At 46.1% G+C, this 22,269-nt stretch overlaps 1 protein-coding gene across 1 annotated transcript in view; it reads left to right on the top strand.

The window, feature by feature from the left end:
* The window catches only part of dok4 (docking protein 4), a 56,294-nt gene that overhangs the window by 9,512 nt on the left and 24,513 nt on the right, over positions 1 to 22,269 (top strand). Inside the window, exon 2 of the mRNA XM_087848363.1 lies at positions 17,386 to 17,718. Within this exon, the coding sequence (XP_087704489.1) occupies positions 17,653 to 17,718 (66 nt within the window). The 5' untranslated portion in view covers positions 17,386 to 17,652. The remainder of the gene's footprint in view (positions 1 to 17,385; positions 17,719 to 22,269) is intronic.

Below are 22,269 nucleotides of genomic sequence, written 5' to 3'. Positions count from 1 at the left end.
TGGAGGTGGTTTTGTCTGTTTCATCAGTTTCACATCCTGACTGGTGTTTTTCTGCATCAGTCAGACTTTGATGTGTGATGCTAATAAAGTACATTTAAATGTATTTGATAGTAAAATCCAAAAGGATGCTCGAGTGAGTCCCTGTCCTGAAAGAAGCAGGCATGAGCTGCTGGTTTGGGTCTCCTGACAGGAAGTAGAGAGCAGAATCACCCTCGTCCTCTGAGACGGCCTCAGAGGTCACGGCGGGACAAAAAAGTCCTCGTGTGTTGTGAGTTTACTCATTTTATTCCTCAGAGAGCATCAACAAGCAGGTCATTGTCTGTGTGTGTGTGTGTGTGTGTGTGTGTGTGTGTGTGTGTGTGTGTGTGTGTGTGTGTGTGTGATGGGAGGTTGCTGGCTGGCTGTCTTCGGTGTCAAACTGATTTCTGATTGGCTGGCGTTGTATCAGCTGCATGTGACAGAACTCAGCTGATAATAAATCTTCTTTTTTTTTGATAGCGAGTCAACAGAGCAGCAGTGTGATTATATTTCATCTGTACCTGAAATGAATCAATGTGAGCCAATGAGAGGGTGTTTATGAAGTGATGCTTCACGTCCTGATGTGATCTCTGATTACCTGTCGTGGGAGACGCACCTTTCCCTAGTGACCAAAGGTTGCTAGGGGGTCGTCAGTTGCTCTTGTTGACATGCGGGTGGATGTGACACAGGCGGCTGTAGCTGCTAGCTTCACCTGAGCTGGACCTCTGCATCGTGTTTGTGCTGTTGGAGCCTTTTGGAGCCTTTTAACGACATCATGTGACCAATAATATGGCTGCTGTGAGGTCACTGCACGAACAGACCGTTGAAGAAGGCGGAGCTCTGGTTTTACTGAGAGAAAAGCATCAGGCCACACCTCTTAATCTTTGAGTTCAGGTGTGTTCAGTCCCGTTGTCACAGGTGTATGACTTTACGAACGTCTGTGGAGGAGTGAGTTGTTCTGAAGCGCTCGCTGTAAAACGAAGCTGTTTCAGGACCGCAGCAGCTCAGCCATGAAGCCATGACTTGGTGTGTAACGGTCGGAGCTCCGAGCATCATCATCAGCACAGACTGTGAGCACCAGGAGCTTCAGCAGGTCTCAGTGCTTTGGTGCATGTAGCAGGTTCTCTACCAATCAGAACGTGTCCAGGTATCATTGGATAACTGAGCTGCACACAATGCATCAGTATGTGAATGTTAGATGAGCTGCTTAGACGAGACTCGTAGTCTAAAGCGCTTTGAGTAGGAAAGCACTACATAAGTGTAAGTAAGTCTATGATGTCTGATGTTGTGGTTACACGCTGTGTCTGCACAGAACTGCAAAGATGAATGAATTTGGGCAACGATGCTGCAGCTGTTCGCCCGTGCTCCTTTTTGTCGGCTCTGTCGTGTTTCTGTGGCTGAAGTGTGCGATTACCGTCGGTGCTGCTGAGTCACGGCCGGTCACACTCCGACAGCGGGGATGACGCCGGGCTGCGTGCTCGCGTTGGAGTCTCTGGGCGGTTATCCTGGCAGCGATCTGCTTCTGGCGGTTGTGTTTTGGAGCGAAGCAGTCGTTGATTATTACATTAATGCGGCGTGGACTCGCACAAACTGCGGCCGCAGCATAATCGAGTCGTTATTTTTCTGCACACGTGGTGCTGATGAGCCGATAAAGCAGCTGCTGCCTGAGTGTCTGAGGCGCTCCTGGAGCGTGACTGCAGATAAGGAGAGAATGGAAAACAATGTTCAGACATTTGGGGAAATATGCAAGTTTGTTTTTTAAATTCTGCAGTCAGATCAGAGGATTAATAACTGTCTCGTCTCTGTAACCTGTGCACATTAGACTGAAACTGAGGTGAAACTGAAGTTCCTGCGTATGATGACAGAAAGTGACCGGCTGTGATGGATTTATTGTAGCGTCCCTCACAGAGCCGCGGTTTGGGCCACACCAGGCTTCACAGCGAGAGCATCAAACAGCTCGCAGCAGCCTGAATATCACGCTGGAGAAATTACGACTCTGTCGTTTTGTTGTTGTTGTTTCTTTAAATCTCACATCGTGTTTTATGGTTACTTTTCATAAAGAAAATAAAAGTATTGTTGCAGATGTCGTTTGCCTGTGCTGAGCTTCCTGCGGCGACACTGACGCACTTCAGAGTTGATGTAGCAGAAACACTTTGCAGTATCTCTTCCTGTCTGTGGAGTGATGACACTTCTGATCTTCAGATTCATCTCGCAGGTCTAGTTTGGCCACTACATCACCGTGACAACAGCAGCTAAAATCTGTCAAACACGAAACGAAACAAAGTGTGCCGAGCGCTCAGATTGGGCTTCATGTTTAGAGATCAGCGGGATAATGTAGGTGAATTTCCATCGTCTTCAGTTCTTTAAGAACCACTGAAGATAAAATGTTCCTTTCAGGCTACGTCCACACGTACCCGGGTATTTTTGAAAACGCAGATTTTTCTATGTTTGCACCTTTCGTCCACACGTAAACGGCGTTTTTGGTCACTGAAAACGGAGATTTCTAAAAACTCCGACCAGGGTGGATATTTTCTAAAACTCCGTTTTTGCATTTACGTGTGGACGAGAAAAACGGAGAAAACGCAGCGTCAAAGGTGTGCGCCTTTTTTGACGTCACACTGTGCGCCACGTTATTGTTTCAGTGAAATGAATTTCTACAATACTGTTACTGTTAATTGTCTCTGCAGTGTTTAAATGCTTACATATACACACACAGTTACTGTCCCTCCACACAGACGACTCGGTTCTGCTTCTATGCCCCAGCTTTGTTTACTTTTTCCCACCGAGGCTTCTAGACTTCTGATTGGCCAACATTTCTGCACGGTTAGGAATATAGCGCCACCTGCTGCTTTGGCATGTTCCTAGCAGCGTTTTCCTTCATTTCTACCTTTACGTGTGGACGGGATTATTTTTTAAAACAAAAACGGAAAATCTCAGTTTTCAAAAATACCCGTGTACGTGTGGACGTAGCCTTATTTTCTTGCTCTAACAGATTTGTCTTGTGTTAAACTCTGCAGACATGCAGAATAATTTCAGTGCATTTGTCGCCATTATAACCCTTAAAAAAGCTTTATTGTTTGGATTCATCAGCATGTCAGTGAGTCACAGGTGAGCATCAGCTGCAGCTGTAGGTTGGTGTTCATGTCTTTCAGTACTTTCAGAGTTGGACCACTGCTGCTCAGCTGAGACGCGCCCACAGTGTCATCATTATCCCAGTTATGACAGCAGAACGATGCAATTAATGGACTATAAAATCATTTGAGCTCCTATCTGCATTTGAAATGGGAAATGTTGACGGTAGCTGAAGCATCCATTCGTTTTCTGAGAGCTGAAGCAGGTTAGACGTTTGATTTGTTTCATGATGCTCTTGATAGAAAGCTTCATTATCCAGCAGACGCCTGGAGAACGTGGAGGTCAACATTAAAGGAAAAGTACTTCAACTGCAGCCGTCCCTTCAGCGCCTGATGGTTTATAACCATTGATTTAGTCTCCTCGCCACTCTGCTAATTTATGAAGCCCTCATCGGGTGCCAATAAAGCAGCCAATGAGGTGAAGGGAAACAAAGGAAGCGGGAGAGTGTGACTGCTGGCCTCGTGTCAGGATCGATGTGGACGTCACTGATGATTCACGTGTTTTTGTTGTAGCGGAAACTCGTAAAAAGTGACGGAGAGACGGCAGCTTAACCACCGATTACAGCCTCTGATTGTCTTTGGTCCAGAACGGCGATGATGATCCGAACACGGACGGGTTAATCAGGCGTGTGTGTGTGTGTGTGTGTGTGTGTGTGTGTGTGTGTGTGTGTGTGTGTAAGACAAACCTCTCCTTCGATCCTCCTCTCCACCTGTCTGTGTTTGACAGCAGGTGTCTAATATCTGTGGACAGCTCAGTGGTCCATCACAGCGCGGGCAGATGGTGTTCGCTGGCCAACACCCTCTTCCTCCATCCTTTTTTACTTCCTAGATTCCTTCTTTCCTTCCTTCCTCCATGCAGTCCGAATAAAGGCACGTCCCTCAGTAGCCTTGAACTTTGAAAGCCCTCATCAGACAGCAGCAGTTGCCAAAGAGTCAATGCTACCCACTGTGACGTGTGTGTGCATGTGTGTGTGTGTGTAGCTGAGGTGATGAGTTCTGTGTGGATGTTTTGCAGCTCCTCTGATTGTTTTTATTGTTTTTGCTGTTTTTGAAGCCCTTTTCTATTCATGAAAAATAGTCGAATGTGATAAAGAGAATTATTTCAGTCAAGCATCAACCTCTGAGGCTGAAAATGCAGCCACCACTGATGTGGGGACGCCTGCAGTTCCTCAAATGCCCACTAGAGGCTCCAGCAGTGAGTCAGTCTCCATAGACTCCCATGTTAAAACTTTCCAGCAGAATAAACATGTTTACAGCCTGATACACAAACTGATTGGTCTCTGTGGATCATGTCTCCCTTCACAACATCTGTACGGGGGAGGATGGTTTTAGACCTCTGGTTGTGCCGATGGGTGATCAAGAAGGTGGGGTTGTCATAGATACCAAACCTTGTTTGCTCTCTAACTGCTTAATACTAAGGAACGATATTTGAGGTTTTAGCCATCAAAGTAACAAACAGGGTCAGCTGTTTCAGACCTGCTGTGGCCTCTAAGCATGATCTTAAATCCATTATAGATATTTTACTTAGACATGATTTACACTGGGACAGAATTTCAGCAACTTCAAAATGTTTTAAAGACTCGTGCGACTCCTTAAACTTTGTAACTTATAAATTGTCCTTCAAGGTCAAATTCCTCGCTGGGATATTTTGCAGTAAAGCTCAATGTGCAGTCACATGCGGTAATAAGCTGTTGTAGTTTTACATGAAACTTGAATGTTTTAAAGAGCAGCTGTGATGCTGCAGTGATTCCAGATGTTGAAGTGACCTTGGATCATTCATCCATTTCTAATAAACTTCTTCAGCTGATTAAAGGACATTTAGAGTCTAAATAAATGAAATCCAAATCAGGGTTTTGTCCTAAAAAAACTGAAATAAGCCACCAACAGGAAACAGCGTTGTGCTGCCGTATTCACCTTATGTGTCTTTAATCCAAAGGTTCCAAAACAATCGTGTAAACTGAAGTTTATGTGCAGAAGGACGTGAGTCTGATTTTCTCGCGCTAACTAAAGGAGTCCTGCAGGACGCATTTTATTTGCTTTAATAAAAAACAAAGAGTCTTGTTAGGAAGCTTTGGGAATAACTCCTCCCTCCTGACTCGGTGCATCATGTATCTCGTGTTTCAGAACAAATGCAAAGTCTGCGGCTCGTCTTTGCAGACTTGATGTGGCGAGCTTCTCCTGCACTGACAGTTTCTGTGTTCACTGAGTTTGTGCGGCTGCTACGTCGCCCAGGTCTCAGGTCTCAATTCTAGGATTTTAATTGGATGTTACTGAGGACTAATTAGCAGGTGTGTGTGTCTGCTTGCTGCTCCCACGCAGTCTGTGCACGCACACTGATAAATAAAGTTGGCTGACAGCTCGGCACGCCATCGTCACTTCCTGCTCAACAACCAGCATCAGCTGAGATGCTAAAGCTCAGGCTTTAAACCAGCTGTCAGCGTGTATATGAGTGTTTTCCATAAGCAGAAGGACATTAAAGATGCACTTCAACCTGTTAGTCATTGACAGTGGCCAGCGTGAAGGTTACGCCATCACAGCAGTGAACAAGACACAAAATCAATTTGCTGTTTAATTTTTACAGCGAATGAGCGTTATGGAGTCTGCCCTCAGCTCCAGCTGTGCAGGCGCTCCGGCGGAGCCGTCGTCTCAGGGCTCGGCTCTCCGTTTGTTTGTAGCAACCAGCCTGCGTGTGTCATTTACAGAGGCTGGTCGTTTAGCCTGAAGCCAAACTAACACTAACCAGGTTTTCTGTGCAGTTAGTGCACATGTGTCCAACTCCAGGCCTCGAGGGCCGGTGTCCTGCAGGTTTAGATGTGTCCTTGATCCAACACAGCTGATTTAAACGGCTAAATGACCTCCTCAACATGTCCTGAAGTTCTCCAGAGGCCTGCTAATGAACTAATCCTTTTATTCAGGTGTGTTGACCCAGGGTGAGTGTCCTGCAGGACACCGGCCCTCGAGGCCTGGACACCCCTGAGTTAGTGTGAAGCTGGCTTTGGATGTGTAATGCTCTCTGTGTGGACTGCAGGATGCTGTAAAATGACTTCCAGGACTTCAGGGATGGAACCAGGTGAAGCAGGTTATTCCGGGTCTGGAGCTGTTATGCTGGAAAAACATGATCAGCTGTGATTGAGCAGCAGTGTCTATCCAACTATTTTCACGGTTGTTGTGGTCGTGATGATTTTGTGAGGCCACATCGAAAAGGCTCGGATGAGCTTTCCAAAGTTCTACATGTGCCTCCATCGCTTGCCGTGCTGCGCCGTCTTTTTCGCTGACATTTGTGTTTGCGCGTGCGCAGTGTGAGAAACTGCGGAGACACCCTTCATCGTGCGTCGTGCATCGTGTAGCATACGTGGGGTAACGAGAAGCGATTAACACCTCACGACCAGCTCCCGATCAACATTGGTAGTGAGGGTGTCTCCGCAGTTTCTCACACTGCGCACGCGCAAACACAAGTGTCAGTGAAAAGACGGAGCAGCACAGCAGCGTGTGATCTGGACACAAGCGATGGAGGCACAACTTGTAGAACTTTGGCTCATCTGAGCCTTTTCGATGTGGCCTCACAAAATGATCACGACCGCAACAACCGTGAAAATAGTTAATATGAAATCAGCTGCCTGATCATGTTTTTCATTAGCAATTTAGCAAAGCTGATGGTGGTGTGAGTGAAAGACAGAGAGGGAGAGCGAGCGACAGAATTTCTGTTATAACCTTCATATTGTTGTTAATAATAAATTAATTAAAGCAACAAAACAACCTGAAGAGCCGGTTCTCTAAAAAGAGCCGGAAGTCCCATCTCTGGTTAGCAGCTCTGTGAGGTGACGCTACGCACTGATATGGTCCCAGGTTACTCTGAACAGCTGATCAGCTGATCACCTCAGTTCCTGAGTGAGGCTCCCCCACAGACACGATGCTTAATACCAACATTACATCAGGTCCTTTCATATTGTTAATGTAACAGGTTGGTGCTGTGCTGGTTTCTATGTTTCTATGTTAGAAATGTTCAGCAGATTTAAGGATCATTCCTCCAACTTGTGTGCACTCAAACTTTATTCATCATCACAGGTGTAAATTATTTATCAGCTTGTTCGGGACATTTCGGCCACTTGTTTTCAGCATTTCAGAATTAGCTTTCATTTCAGGGTCACTGCGAAGCCCGGCTGAAGCTTTCGGATACCTGCCAATAAACGTGCAGCACAGGCTGAAGCTGTATTATGCATGACTGTCTGAACACAGGCTGGCAGCAGTCGGGTGGAAGCCGAGTGGAGGATTGATGATTCAGTTAAAAACATGACATCGTCGCTGTCAGACGCAGAGCTCCGCACGTCGTCTGCTCCCAGCAGCTCCTCGTGACATTTGTCTTCAAAAGTGATTCACAGGTGAGAAAATGTCAGCTTGTTTACATCCGGCGGCGACGCTGTCGTGGAAAAGTCACCTCATGAATGAAACATTTCGTTTATCTCAGGTTCAGCGGCACGAAATCGAGCAGCGGGAGAAACACGAACGTGGAGCGAAATGAACTCGAGACACTTCGTCACCTACAAAAACAGTTTGCACATCAAATATCGGGGACGCTACAGATTAAACCTCGGTGCTCCAAACTCCTGATCCCGGGGGGAGGGCGTCCCGTAAGACCGTGGTGCTGCCTGAGAGTCACGTCGAGGGAATCTGTGACCCAGATAAGCAGGTTAACTGGGACGTGAACACGTGCACAGGTGCGCTTAAAAAGGCAGGAAGAAGCAATTAAGAAAAACCCTGACATTTAAAAAGGCGAGGATGTGTCAGACTAACCTAGATAGCGAAATGTGTGCAGCTCAGATCTGAGCCACAAATGTTTAAACATCACAGGTGACTGTCTGTGCTGCTGCTGGCCAGGTGTGTGTCAGAGGTTAGCGTGACTCTTCCAGCCTGCAGCAACGTGTTTTACGGTGAAGGGGACACGTTATCGTGGCACTAACAGAAGGAGCAGAGGCCTGAATGAGATCCTGCAGCAGCTGCTCTGTAGCGACGCGTCTCTGCTTGTTTCAGAGCCGGCGACGTCACCGCGAGCGACCAAACGAACATAATTGGCACTTTGCTGTCACTGTACTCTGTGCTGCACACTGATATTATCCACCGGCCGCCCGGGAGGTTTAACGTCAAACGTGTCATCAGTCCTGCTGACCAAATCACATCTCTTCAGGCGAGCGCAGTGATTATTCCGTCCTGAGGGCTGCCTGTGTGTTTTTCTCGGGCCAACGATGAATTCAGACATTTCAGCTTCTGCTGGGAGAGCTGCGAGCTGTTCGTCGCGTGAAGTGAGAAAGTGTGACGCGTCGCCTCGTGAAACATGGCTCCAAGTGCTCGTGGCGGAGTGGGTGTGTTGGTCATGTGTGCACGTCACCATCTGATATGAGGCTGCAGTCGGAGCGTCTCTCTGTCTGTGGCCCCGCTCCGTGTGTGTGTGTTTATCCCGTCGTTATCTGTGACAGATAGTTATAAGCAGACAGACTGACGCTTTCCCAAGTGTTCGCCTTGGGGCGTCCTGGGGAGAGGCGTGGGGTGAGGCAGAGAGAGGAAAGAGGAGAATTTCTCTCTTTAATATCCGTCTTTTTTTCCACGTCATGCTCTTTTTCTCTCATCATCTCGTCTTGTTACGTCTTCAGTGAGCTCGTGTACCAGCCCTCCTTATTTTACTTTTTTAATATCAGACATACAAAAAAACTAATGCTGAAACCTGCAGTTCCTCTAACGTCCAGCAGAGGCAGCAGTGAGTCGGTCCCCATAGACTCCCATGTTAAAACTTCACAGCAGAAATAAACATGTTGATGTTTGCAGCCTGATACACAAACTGTTTGGTCTCTGTGGATCGTTCCCTCCTACAGGGGAGTATGTTTCTATAACTCACATGTTTAAATTGTATTAAGGCTTAAAGTTTGCATTATTAGGGGCGTGGCCTCTGTGACTGACAGTCGGATGGTGACACAGGTGGCTGTAGCTGCTAGCTATCTGCTAGCTTCACCTGAACTGGACCTGTTACTGTACTAACAGACCGTCCAAGAAGGCGGAGCTCCAGGTTTGGTGCACAGTGAACTTCAATGATTTTAATTGAATGTTATTGAGCTACAATTAGCATCCACCTGTGCCTGAGTGATGCTCATGTACAGTCTGACTAGCATTAGCTGATAGCTTAACAGTCCTTCTTCCTCCAGTTATGGCCAACCAATCACGGCTGTTTCTAGCTTTGTCTCTTTGCCTGTTTGTTCTTCATTAAACAGTATTTCAGAATAATATTAATTTAAATTTCTAGAAAAATCCTATTTTAGCTTGAGACTGTGTCCTGCAGACAGAAATATTTCTCTATGCATTGGTCAGTCTTGAGATTTTGGGGTCTTTTGCTTTGATAACCTAACAGACTAACAGTTTAAACAAATATATAAAAGCCGTAAAGTTCTCATTTCAGCCTCAAATTCATGTTTTTGAAGCATTTTACTGTTGATACAGATCTAAATGGTACGTGGCCACACTCGAAAAATAATTTTTCACCCTGAATAAACACGAGGCAACGATCATGATCAAAGGATTATTTACTGTAATGTTTAATCTTCAGGGAGGCTGTAAACCGAATGTATGAAAATCAAGTAAACTTCATTTGATCAGATCCATTAAAAATTCATATTTTACAAAATTACATGTAATTAAAATAGGCAAAGTCAGGATTTGGGGCATCAAGGCTAAAATCAGTGAATATGAAGAGCATTAAGTTGTATGTTGGTATTTTGATATGTTGCGTTTTGTGAGTATATCAGGATTTACGCTGGGCTGCAGTTTGGAACCTGTTAGAAAAACCTGGTTCCTCATACGTTCAAACGGACAGTAAATCATACACAGACATAAATTCCACAGGCAAAATTTGCTTTATTGCTGGAACTGCTAATTTTAAATCCAAGAATCAGGGGGAGGCTCACAGCTCTGCTTATGTCGCGTTCGTCATGGCAGCAGGACGGATGAATAAATGAACAACTCTTTGCATAAAACATAAGAGCAAATAGGAATTAAACCTCTTGTCATTTCGCTCACAGTGGGATGAAGTGAAACAGGAAGCAGATTTCATTGTCAGATAAACAGACTGTAAATGTTAGAAGGCGTTCACCGAGGCTGCCGGTGATGCAGCCTGAGGGAGACCGGCGAGCATCTTCCTCCTAATCTGCTCAGTAAGGCTCAGCTTCGCTCGCAGGTCCTCGGGCTCAGTGACAGATCCTGCACACACTGAAATGCAGCGTCGTTTCCTCCTCTGCTCCGACGCCGGAGCCGTCAGTCTGTTCGGTCCTCGCTAAAATACTGCAGACGAGGCAATTGTGAGCTTCCTTGTGTCACATTAGAGGCCACTTATAGTCCTAACTGTACAAACACAGAAGCAGAGAAATGTCCATGCTTCATAATTCCACTCAGTTTTATCTACACAGCGCCACGTCACAGCAACAGTCGCCTCACAGCGCTTTGTATCGTAAGATAAAGACGCTACAATAACACAAAGAAAGCCCCGACCAGCAAGCACTTTGGCAACAGTGGGGAGGAAAAACTCCCTTTTAACAGGAAGACATCTGCAGCAGGACCAGGCTCAGGGACCAAACTCAGAGGACGAGTATTTATGAATCAGTCAACATCATCAGTGCTCTCACGTCCTCATGAAGAGCTGGTTTGGACAGACACAGCTGTGTAATGAATGTAATGTGATGCGTAATGTTACGGTGTTACACTCATTAAGAACACAGACTCCAGCAGGCCTGCGTCCACGTGCACTCAGACAAACTTTCTGCCACAGCTGCAGATTGAACTCGGGGTCAGGTCGGACCAGTAAAGACAAACATCTTCACAGCTCCGTGGTGCTGTCAGCGTTCCTCAGCTGTCTGCACAAACAGCAGCTCCTTCATCTTTCTTCTATCTTTCATCTCATTTCCACTCCACAGGGTGGGCTTCGCCGTTATCCAGACAAGGATCGATAAACGCAGCCAGAACAGTCCGGATGATATCGAGGCCTCGTGCGTGTCAGAACTCATGCAGGCTCGTAGATTAATCACCTGACGTCCTGCAGATATGCAGATTGTGTTCAGAAGAAAAGATCGGAATAGAAAGGAAAACCAAGGAGATGGAAGGTGTGTGTGTGTGTGTGTGTGTGTGTGTGTGTGTGTGTGTGTGTGTGTGCGTGCATGCGTGTGTGTGTGTGCATGTGTGTGTGAAAGAAGAGGAGGCGAGGAGACAGGCGTGCAGGAAAGGAGGCTGATTGCCTGACTGATTTCATGAGTCACTTCTCTGCAGGCGAGAGGCTGGAGAGACAGGTGGCTGTGCGAGTGTGTCGCCCCGGCTCACTGTGATGTGTGAGTAATTTTATTAGGTGTGTGTGTGTGTGTGTGTGTGTGTGTGTGTGTGTGTGTGTGTGCAGCCCGACATGCTGGCCAAATGTGATCTTTGATGTACACTAGTGCCAGCCCGAGAAGGAAAATACTCAGGAGAGTATAAAGGTCAACAAACACACACATAAACACACACACACACACATAAACACACACACACACACACACACACACACAAACACACACATAAACACACACACACACACACACACGAATGTCAGCCTGTTGCCGATTTAGTTGCTGCCAGATTTTTTGAAAGGAACAAAATATTGAAGCTTCTTTGTGTCGTGTTTGCTGTGAGATCAGTGCAGAAAAACAGACATTTAAAGAGACGGCGCGTTATTACTCGCTGTAAACAAGAGCGAGGGCGGCTGAGGCCACGCCGCAGCGTAAACAATCCATAAGTGATCAATTTCAAAAGCTCCGAGAGAGACTCCAGGACAAAACACAGGAGAGACGCCCTGAGGGTGATAAGACAGAGGGAGGGGATAAGAGGGCGCAGGTCAGGACAAATATGTCGCGCTTTAACGTTGTACGCTACGGGCCAGATTTACTGACGTGCGACACCAGCGCAAAGTGTAAGAGGCGGGAGCTCAGTTGTACGCCAACTGTAGTTAACGTTTTGACTGGTGTGTCATTAGCTCATGTAGCTGTGATTTACAGTGTGAGCACAGCTATCAGAGCAGCATGTGTCTGTGGCTGCACCAGGATTTAAACCTTCAAAATAAAACAGGAAGTGGGAAACTGAAAGGATAACAGGAAGGTCCAGAGAGAAGTCACACGACCCAGGAGAAATCTGAGTCAGCGATGGAGCAGATGAAAGACTGACACAAAGACCAGCGTCTGCCAGTGGAAGCTCTCCTCTCAGTGCTGATGTGCAGCGACAGCCTCTGATGTTGTTCTCTGTGTGAAGATCCTCCGACATGCTCGAAGAAGTCTGAACACGAGTCGTGACAGATGCTGCTGCGTCTGCATCAGTGCATCACACTCTGCTCCACAACGACACTCAGATCTTTAACACTTCCCTCCCTGAGCACGCCGGGTGTGTTGATGTGAGAGCTGCAGGCTTCTGCAGGATACCACACGCACACACACACACACATGCACACACACACACACACACACATGCATGCAGGAAGGGCCACCGTGCAATCAATGAGGCTACATCAGGGAATCGATGTCAGGCCCTCGTAATCTCCGGCGTGCTTCGACAGGCTCTTTGTGCGTCTGTGTGTTTTTAAAAACGATCACAGCTCAGATGTGTTGATGCTGACGGTGCAGGCGAAGCACGTTTGGACGCAGTTAGTTCTTCTGATTACAGGAAGTCCTCCAGCGCCAATATTAAGATGTAAATATTCAATAGAAATGAACTTTTAGTTATGCAGTGAATATAAACAAAGGTTAAAATCAGTTTTTAATTCTTCACATTCAAAGTTTCGTTTGTGGTTTTCAGTTTTTGGGCCCAGATGTTGTTTTGTAGTCTGAGCTCAGGCGTCTGACTTCCTGTTCATACACAGCCGCTCACCAACGGACCTCCAGTAAATTTCATATTCAGGAAAGATTTTGTTCTGTGCAGCACAAACAAACATAAAAATCATCGAAGGTGTTTCATATTTTGTCAGTTTTTCAGTTACAGTCTTATTGTCTCATAAATACATTTCAGAGAAAAGAAAAAACATTTAAAAACACTCAAAGAAGCAAAAGTGTGATATTTATTTCTATACGGTTCATTTACTCACACATATATTTGTCCTATGATCCTCATCTGCTTATTTTTCTGCACAGCCAGTCGGCCGATCTCAGCATTAAACTCGCACAAAGTGAAGACATTTGTAAACATTTAATTTTTCTTTTGTGTTTTTGCTGTTAAGAAGCAGAAAAATCAATATTTGATGTTATTGATCCACGAGTTTCCTGGGATGTGGAATTAATCCCGGTGAAATAAAGACCTGTTTATATTATTGACAGACTTCCTCATCATTTTCATGTCGAGGTGATTAAACACAATAAGGGGCGGGGCTACATTAGCGTTACAGCTCTCTGATGTCCACAGAGACTCTGATTGGTTTCAGTGGACTGAAGAGGAGGATGCTGAGCGTGTCGGACGGGAACGCTTCAGCTTCAGATGGGAAGGCCGGATGGAGCAAACGCGTCTCTGTGCAGGAAGAGGCCGCGCACCGGGAACTTTCCACCACCTGCAGAATTCATCAAATTACGATGAAAATCAGGAACAACTAAAGTTTCCAATAAAATATTGACTGTCTCAGGCTCAGGCTGTTTAACAGACTCAAGGAGCCTAAACTGAAGCTAATTTATTTTAAATCTGTGAGAAATAATAAATTTGTTGTTGTTGACGTGCCTGTTAGCACCCGACCCACCCACCTCTGCATCAGTACAGTTTGTGTAGATGGGACAGTTTTATTCTTTCCTTTAAAACAATGAAGTGAACAAACCCATCAAGAGTCCGTCTCAGATCGTTCTGGTAGCAGCTCCGTTTGTGGTTGTTAGGAAAAATACTTTAATGTACGTTGCATATTCATATCCAGCGTATAGGTTCTTATTGTAGAGATTGGTTGCAGGGCGGCACAGTGGCGTGGTGGCTGGCACAGTCTACCAATCCACCAGCTGACACGATCGTTAGGATAACCCGAGACTCTGAATCAGCCTCAGGGTCTCCGAGCAAGGAGGGCGGAAAGATTGGACCCAACCCAGCAATCACACTGCTGATGACGAGCCTGGCAACAGTACGCAGGAAAAACTCTTTTAACAGGAAGAACTGAACCAGGCTCAGGGAGGGGCGGGGCCATCTGAGGGAAAGAGAGGAGAGCGAGCTCAGAGCTGTGATCCCTCAGACAGCGTCCACGTTCATGTTGATCGTCTTATTTGATAGTTAAAAATGATCAGAGAGCATTTAAACCACAGGAACAAGAACCAGAGTCCTTAACACGCTCACAGGGTTCTTATTGTGCTTTTATCAGCTGTCCTGATGCACGTGTGTGTGTGTGTGTGTGTGTGTGTGTGTGTGTGTGTGTGTCTGTGTGTTTCATGCACAAATATTCTGTTTGTTTAGTGTTTAATTGTCTTTTGTGCCTGAGCCACTTTATAAAACCAACACTGCTGTAATGATAAGCCTCTCCTCCTCTGTGCCAGCCTGTGTGTGTGTGTGTGTGTGTGTGTGTGTGTGTGTGTGTGTGTGTGTGTGTGTGTGTGTATTAATGAGCCCCTTGTTAAACTTTAATGTCTCTGTTCCACTGTTGTCAGGGAGATTTACCACTGAGCCCTCTGGGAAATGTCTGCCCCACTGCTCCCAGCCTGATGGCAAACACACATTCCCACTCACAAACACAAACACACACACACACACACACACACAGAGTCAGGCGTGCATGCACATCAGTTTGCACATGTGCATGAATGAATGCATACATTTGTGCTGCAGTGTATTGTATTGTGTCTGAGCTTCAGCACTGAGTGAGCTGAGTGTGTCCGTGTGTGATTCTGCTGTGCTTCCCACTCGGTTTACCGCCTCAGCAGATGAAACACCCCATCGCCTCCCCGTCACCTCCTCATCGCCTCCCCGTCACCTCCTCATCGCCTCCCCGTCACCTCCTCATCGCCTCCCCGTCACCTCCCCATTGCCTCCCCGTCCCTGCGCCCGAACCATCCGCAGACCGAGCCCACGTTTGGATGTGAGACCGGCTCTCCTGCATTCGTGTGAGGTCACAGGTTAATTTGAAAAAACTGGAGCACACCGTGAAGTCAGCTTGTCTTTGTCCTGAGTTACAGGTGCCCAGTGGGCGTGGTCAGAAGCACCTGGGCACAGCGGCCCCCCACTCTATCTGCTTCCTGTGGTAGAAAGGAAGTGCATCTCTGCACATTGCCCGGCCCCACGTCATCACTCACACACACGCTGACACGACTGACTGACACATCCTGTGTGTGAAAAAGAATAAAAACACTGAGTGAGGAGCACAGCGCTCCACAGAGCAGCACTCAGGAATATTCATGATTGTTTTATAGCAGAGACAGCTGAGGAAACCAGATACAGGGAGAGACAACAAAGATGATCAGAGGGAGGAAGTCGAACTCAGTCAGACAGACCACAGCTGTCCAGGTAAAACAGGACGAAGGACCCCAGCCGAGAGGACAGACGGCAAACAGGAAGCTGGATGCTGCAAACACACAAACACAGAAACACTAAAGACTTCATTTAAAACAAATGTATGTCGCTGTCACTGTGGTGCTTTTTGGAGGTTGTGATTTTCTTTGTAGTTCTTCCTGTTAGTTAGCATTAGCTATTCTTTGCTCTGATTGTATGTTTAGTTATATTTGTTTCCGTGTTGTCTCAGCTCGCCGTCTCCCCGTCATGTTCATCCACGTACGCCCATCGTGTCTCCTTCCCTCTTCCCTTGTCCCCTGTGTTGTATCCTCCCTTTCTCTCTCATGCTTCCTCCCTCCTTCTGTCTTTCGTACCAAGCTTGTGTGTCCCGGTTTATATCTCTCCGTGTTTCCTGTTTTATTTTGAAAATCTTGTGTTTTCATGTTCGGTGTGTTTAGTTTTGCTTCCCCTGTGGTGTTCATTTGTGTCAGCTGTGTTTCCACTTGTCACGTTTCCTGGTTTCATCTCATGTTTTCAAGTTTCGTTTTTTTCCAGGCTCACGCTCACGTTCACGTTTTTTCATGTCTAACTTTAGCTTCACCAGTTTAGGTCATAGTTTAGTTTTCACCATTGTTTCTCCTCCCTACATTTTTCTGACAGCCATGATAAAGGATCGCTTTTTGTTAAACTTCAGTTTGGGTCCACGAACACAGCGGCCGTCCCAGCCGTAACATGAAGTGATTAAACAGCAGCAAGAGAGCATCAGAGCTCGGCGTGCACGTTTCAGACAGCAGGTTGATATGTTTGAAATGTAAAGATATGATTAGGATATGAAGGTTTATGTGGCTGATTGTCTTTATTGGGGCGTCTGGAGACACCCCTGTGGATCGTGGGCGGGGCTTATCTGGTATAATTAGCAGTCAGAGAGCCCTTTGGTTTGCTGTGCTTCACAGCTGCCATGTAAGCTGGCGAGCTGAAGCTTCGATAAATAAAAATATGAACTCGATTTGCTCGTCTCTGCCTGCGTGAGTCTTGCTGCTCGAGGTCATTCCTTACATACACGTTCAGTATGAGACGGAGAAAGACAGGATATGTGACATAACGAGCTCCACAAAGCCTCGTTTTATCTCAGATACATATCCAGATGTGCGTGTCAGTATGAATTGAAGAAATCAAACACCAGCAAATCAGAGTTGTGGGCGGCTGCAGAGAGACTCACATTTACATTAAAGCAGTGACTGTTAGCACTGAATCAGCTTCACGGGGACAAATGAAGACGAGCGAGGACGGCAGAGCTGTGTTTACACGTCGCAGTGAAAATACTGTCACCTCATAACGACTGCTGAACGCAGAGCACGAGGAGGTCGGGCTGTTTGAAATGCAAATGTAGCGCGATGGGAGCCGGCTGACGAACGGAGCTCTGATTAGAGAACGCTCAACGCTCCAACCTTTTTATTTCCTGGTTTCAGCGCCGTCTAATAGAAGCTGCCTCCTCTGATTTCCTTTATGTCACCGTGCAACACACAGAAACACAAACAATCAAACAGGGAAACTGAAATCCAAGCAGACACACGGGAAACTGTACATTCAGCACAATCCCACTGCTTCCCCTCAGAGTTCAGTGCGTGCCAGCGGCATGAATAATGCACGTTAATGTTGTGCACCTCGCTCTTCAATGAATAATGAACATATATCCATTTCTCCTCCCTCTTTCTTTCCATCTTACTGTCGGTCCATTTCTCAGAGATGCCAGCTGGAGAGATGAGCTGTCTGAGGATGAAGGAATGAGAAGGAAGGAAGACGAAAAGGAGAGGAACCTCAGCCAGAGGAGACGAGAAGGAGAGAGGAGGATGTTGGGAGTTTTGTGAAAGAGGACGGGCGAAGAAAAGGTTCAGTTTGTTTACTTTCAAGTGGAAAAGTCCAAGAAAAGACAGACAGACTGTCAGTGACAGAAGCTGAGTGAGTGAAGGAGGAAACATCTGGATGGTCTCCAGTGTTGCGGCCTTCAAAGATGGCCTCCAACTTCAATGACATCGTCAAGCAGGGCTACGTACGCATGCGCAGCCGCAAGCTGGGGGTGAGTGGGCGTTTCAGATTTAAACATGATCTTTAGAGGGCCGGGCCCGTGAAACTGTCAGTGTAAAGATGTTTAACTGCACATGTAATCCCTGAGCTGTCCCAATGTAGGAAAAAGACGTGAAATTTCAGCAGCACGGCTCAGTTTTTCTACGTGATAAAGAAATGAAAGAAACCTGTCAGCAGAAAACTACAGAAAAAGTTCTGTTGGCTCATTTTCCCTGAAAAATGTCCAAAGTAATCATTGCTGTGTTTTCTTATCTGTATTTTATAAGATAATTACATGGGTGTAGTATGAACAGCGATGGGGTGGAGGTCTATAAACCTATAAAGACATATAAAACCAAAAATAGTGCTTTGATGTGGACACGATGGATGTGGCTGTGAAACTGACACATGCTGATAAACACCTGTTTTCTCACTTCCTGTTTGTGGAGAAGTGAAGGGATTTTGTTTTTGATGCTCACAGCTGTGAAAAACCAAATGGTCCCAAAAGAAGCTGCAGACAGCAGCAGAAGCAGAGTCCCGTCACACAGGAGTCGTTTTTGGATTTACGCTGATGTCTTAATGATGTCAGGCCACTTATGAACCTCAGCGGCCTGGTGTGAGCAGGCCTGCCGGGCTCAGCCGGAGCTTACCGGCCGTAGATGAAGTTGTGCATGGGTGTAAATACAGACCTTGCCTGAGGCTGTCGCGCTGCACTGACCATCACCTTGAATATTACTGTCCTGGAAAAGCAGCTCAGTCCAGCCTCGCTTTGTGAGTGCGTCTCCTCACAGCCGCGGGATCCAGTTTCTCGTCTCCACGTCAGCTGCACGGCGAATGCTAATTTGAGTGAGTTGCATTCAGACGGCGTAGGCGCCACAGTTCAACTGTGCACGACTTATATTATGGAACGAACGCAAATCAATTAAAGTCAGGTTCTGTTCCCCGGCTCGCTTCAAATAATGGTCGCGCTGCTATCGCCGCTCCCAGAGCTGAGTGAACAGCTCTGGGAGGGGACGCAGGAAATTCCCACTCCTGTGTGAACTCTGATATTACCCGAATAAAGTTTCACGTCCTTAAGTTTTAGCTCAGGTAATGGATTGCATATAAAGAAAAATGTGGCCTGTGGGAAATAATGCTGTTGAGTTTTATTGCCTGACCTACACCGACCGCTCTGTTTGTTCCAGAGTTTTTCTAAAGCCTTGCTCATAAATGTGAGACACAGACAGGAACTGTGGGTGGTTTCTGCTCCTGCTGGCTTGTTCAAACTTTTTCAGTGCACAGAACAAACGCTGGGAAAGGATCACTTTGTTTCTAGGTCCGATTGAATATCAGAAAACCAGCAGCACTGCTGGACGTCATCTTAAAATATATTCAAAGTCAACTTTAGCACTCCCAGCATTTTATCCCGGTCTGGAATATCCAGCAACGACTGACTGGAACAACAAGTTTGGAAGATGTTTGGATTGGTTGATTTGATGCGTGGAAGCGAGAGTCTTTATTTTTCTGGATCCCTGATTTCACACGATGATGTCAGAGGTTTGTGTGGTGGTGGAGTGCGGATCTGAACACAGGGAGGCACAACGTGAACACAAAATGTACTTTGAATGAGTGAGTGGAGACAGTCCCAGGAAAACAAAGCCCAAACGGTAAAACACGAAAGCAGAAAAACAAACTAACGAGAAGCATCACAGTATTTTATATCGAACGCACCAACAAAGAAGATGAGAAACTGAAGACACAGAGATACACAAGGAACAGCACAGGTGGAGACAGCTGGAGAAACTAAACTGAAAGGGTTAACAAAATAAAACAGGAAGTGATATAACATACATAAATTCCCTAGGGATTAATAAAGTATTCTGATTCTGATATATCAGGTACACCTAACAGGGAGACAAGACTATGACTAAAAACCCTAAAGACTAAACTGAGTATAATCAAGGTCAGAACTCCAAACAAAGGAGAGGGGAACTCAGCTAAGGATTGTCCTGCTGGAGGTTTTTTGCTGTTAAAAGGGAGTTTTTCCTTCCTGCTGTGGCCAGGTTCTTCCTACTCTGATTGTTGGGGTTTACCTGTATTACTGTACGGTCTCTTTCTACTGTTAGTCGCTGTTAGTCGCTGTTAGCCAATGTTAGCCACTGTTAGCTGCTGTTAGCTGCTGTTAGCCAGTGTTAGCCACTGTTAGTCACTGTTAGCCACAGTTACCCAGTGTTAGTCACTGTTAGCCAGTGTTAGCCAGTGTTAGCCACTGTTAGCCACAGTTAGCCACTGTTAGTCACTCTTAGCCACTCTTAGCCACTGTTAGCCACTCTTAGCCAGTGTTAGCCACTGTTAGTCACTCTTAGCCAGTGTTAGTCACTGTTAGTCACTGTTAGCCACTGTTAGTCACTGTTAGCCACTGTTAGTCACTCTTAGCCACTTTTAGCCATTGTTAGCCACTATTAGCCACTGTTAGCCACTGTTAGTCACTGTTAGCCAATGTTAGTCACTCTTAGCCATTGTTAGTCACTCTTAGCCATTGTTAGCCACTATTAGCCACAGTTAGCCACAGTTAGTCACTGTTAGCCACTGTTAGCCACAGTTAGCCACTGTTAGTCACTGTTAGCCACTCTTAGCCACTCTTAGCCACTGTTAGTCAGAGTCTTGAAATAAGGTCAGTAATGGTCTTGTTTCACGTGTGAGGCTGGGCTGAAAAATCTCACACAGCTAAAACTTGCTGCAGCAGATTCAAACCCTCCACACCGAGAGCCAAATGTGATTGAAAATAAAAGCTGAGAAACATTTTATATGTTATTATTTATGTTATGTATGACATATTTGAGTTATTTTTATTTGTTAAATACTACAGTAACTGTTTTACTGCAAAAACCCTGTATATTTTAATGATACCTAGCTTATTTAATCCACTTTAAAAGCTCTACATTTTGAACAAATGGGAATCTGTAGTTTTGAGGATGCGGCGAATTCCCATCACTTAAACATAGAAACAAAAAACAAAAACCTAAGGCACTTTCCCAAATTCAGCAACAGTTCTACTCGTTGCCAGCTGCTCCACGCTTTCTCCCCGTGCGCCTGGATCGTTCCTGCTTTCAGCACCACAGGACTCGGCGAGCGACAGCTGTCTCCTCACCTGTTCCTCTCCTCCTCTTCATCAGGTCGCCTCATCACAAACTCATCATCATATCCTGTGCTATGATTTACTTTTGTTTGTGTTTGACGAGGTTTGAGCGCTCGCCACACGTGTCACAAACCTGCTGCTGACACAGCTCCAAACACGACTCTGCTTACGATGATCAACAGAGTGAGCGAGCACGCACGAGCCTTGATGCATTGATACAGACGTATTTCACAGGTGGAAGAAGAAGTAGTTCCTACTAATCCTTTAGACAGTCCCAATAAAATAGTTCCACTCTGTTCCTGTTAAATTTAACCCAGATGACTAAAACCAATATTTCCGTATCAATCCGCACACCACTGAAGTTCAGACTGTGGAGTAAACTCAGCATGCACAGACACATTTTACCTGGAGATGTATGTGAACACCTGTGTGTGTGTGTGTGTGTGTGTGTGTGTGTGTGTGTGTTTGTGTTTGCTATGATTTCAAACATCTGTAATCAGAAACATGAACTCAAGCCTGAAATTACATAAAATCCAAAAGTTTCGTGAACGTTTTATTGTGATTCTGTTTGACGCGCTGGTTTTGTTGCTAATCTGAACCTAGCTACAGCATTTACCTGTCCATCCACCGATGTCCTCGTGCTGACTCTGCCTAGTTTGCTGTTGGATCTGCAGCTGCAGAACCCGTGAAGCTCTGCAAGGTTCGTTTCTGCTGTTTACTTTCAGCTTTGTGAACGAAACTCAGCCACAAATGGCGCACAGCAGGAATGAACGGGCATCAGTTATGCTAATGAGCAAACGTGACAAACATGCAGCTGCTCGTTAACGAACCTGTTTGTCTGGATGAAACAAGCCTTTACAACAAGTTTAATAAAGTAATAACAGGTCATAAAACCCAGATCCTGATTTTATAGCCTCTAACGTTCAGCGGTAGCGAGGGAGCGATCTGATTGTGCGCTGGATTCAAATTGCTTTTGGGTGCACGAGGGATTTACAGGAAATGAGGCGCGCATGTAATCCAGCATCGTTTTATCTCGCCACTCTGAGTCCCAGTGACGGGAGAGGGATCACCAACAACCCTGTAGCCACGCCCTCTTTACGAACCGTGTGACTCGCAGTTTCTGTGACCTTCTGACTTTTTCTGTAGCGCCATCATCTGGTCATATTTAGTCTTTAACTGAAAACCAATCAGAGCACAGCTGCAACCCTTCCCAGTGAAAACAGGCCTTTCCTGTGACGCTGTTTAAAAGCAGGAAGATGAATGTTCTCGGATTTTCTGACTCTAACTGAAACAGAAGCAGCGCTCTGGTATCAAAAAGACAGTCGGTGCAGATTATTTCCCTGCTGAGGTCTGTGTGTCGTCTCCCACTTTGCTTCAGCTGCTCAGACTCTGACTGCTTTCTGTCCTTCATCATGAAGATGAGGGATGGAGCTCTAATCGTCGTGG

Source organism: Neolamprologus brichardi, chromosome 1 (genome assembly GCF_056152115.1).
Source record: "Neolamprologus brichardi isolate AB-2024 chromosome 1, ASM5615211v1, whole genome shotgun sequence".
In the NCBI taxonomy this organism is placed as follows: domain Eukaryota; kingdom Metazoa; phylum Chordata; class Actinopteri; order Cichliformes; family Cichlidae; genus Neolamprologus; species Neolamprologus brichardi.
The sequence above is the reverse complement of the archived record's forward strand: the minus strand, read 5'-3'. Positions and strand labels throughout refer to the sequence as shown.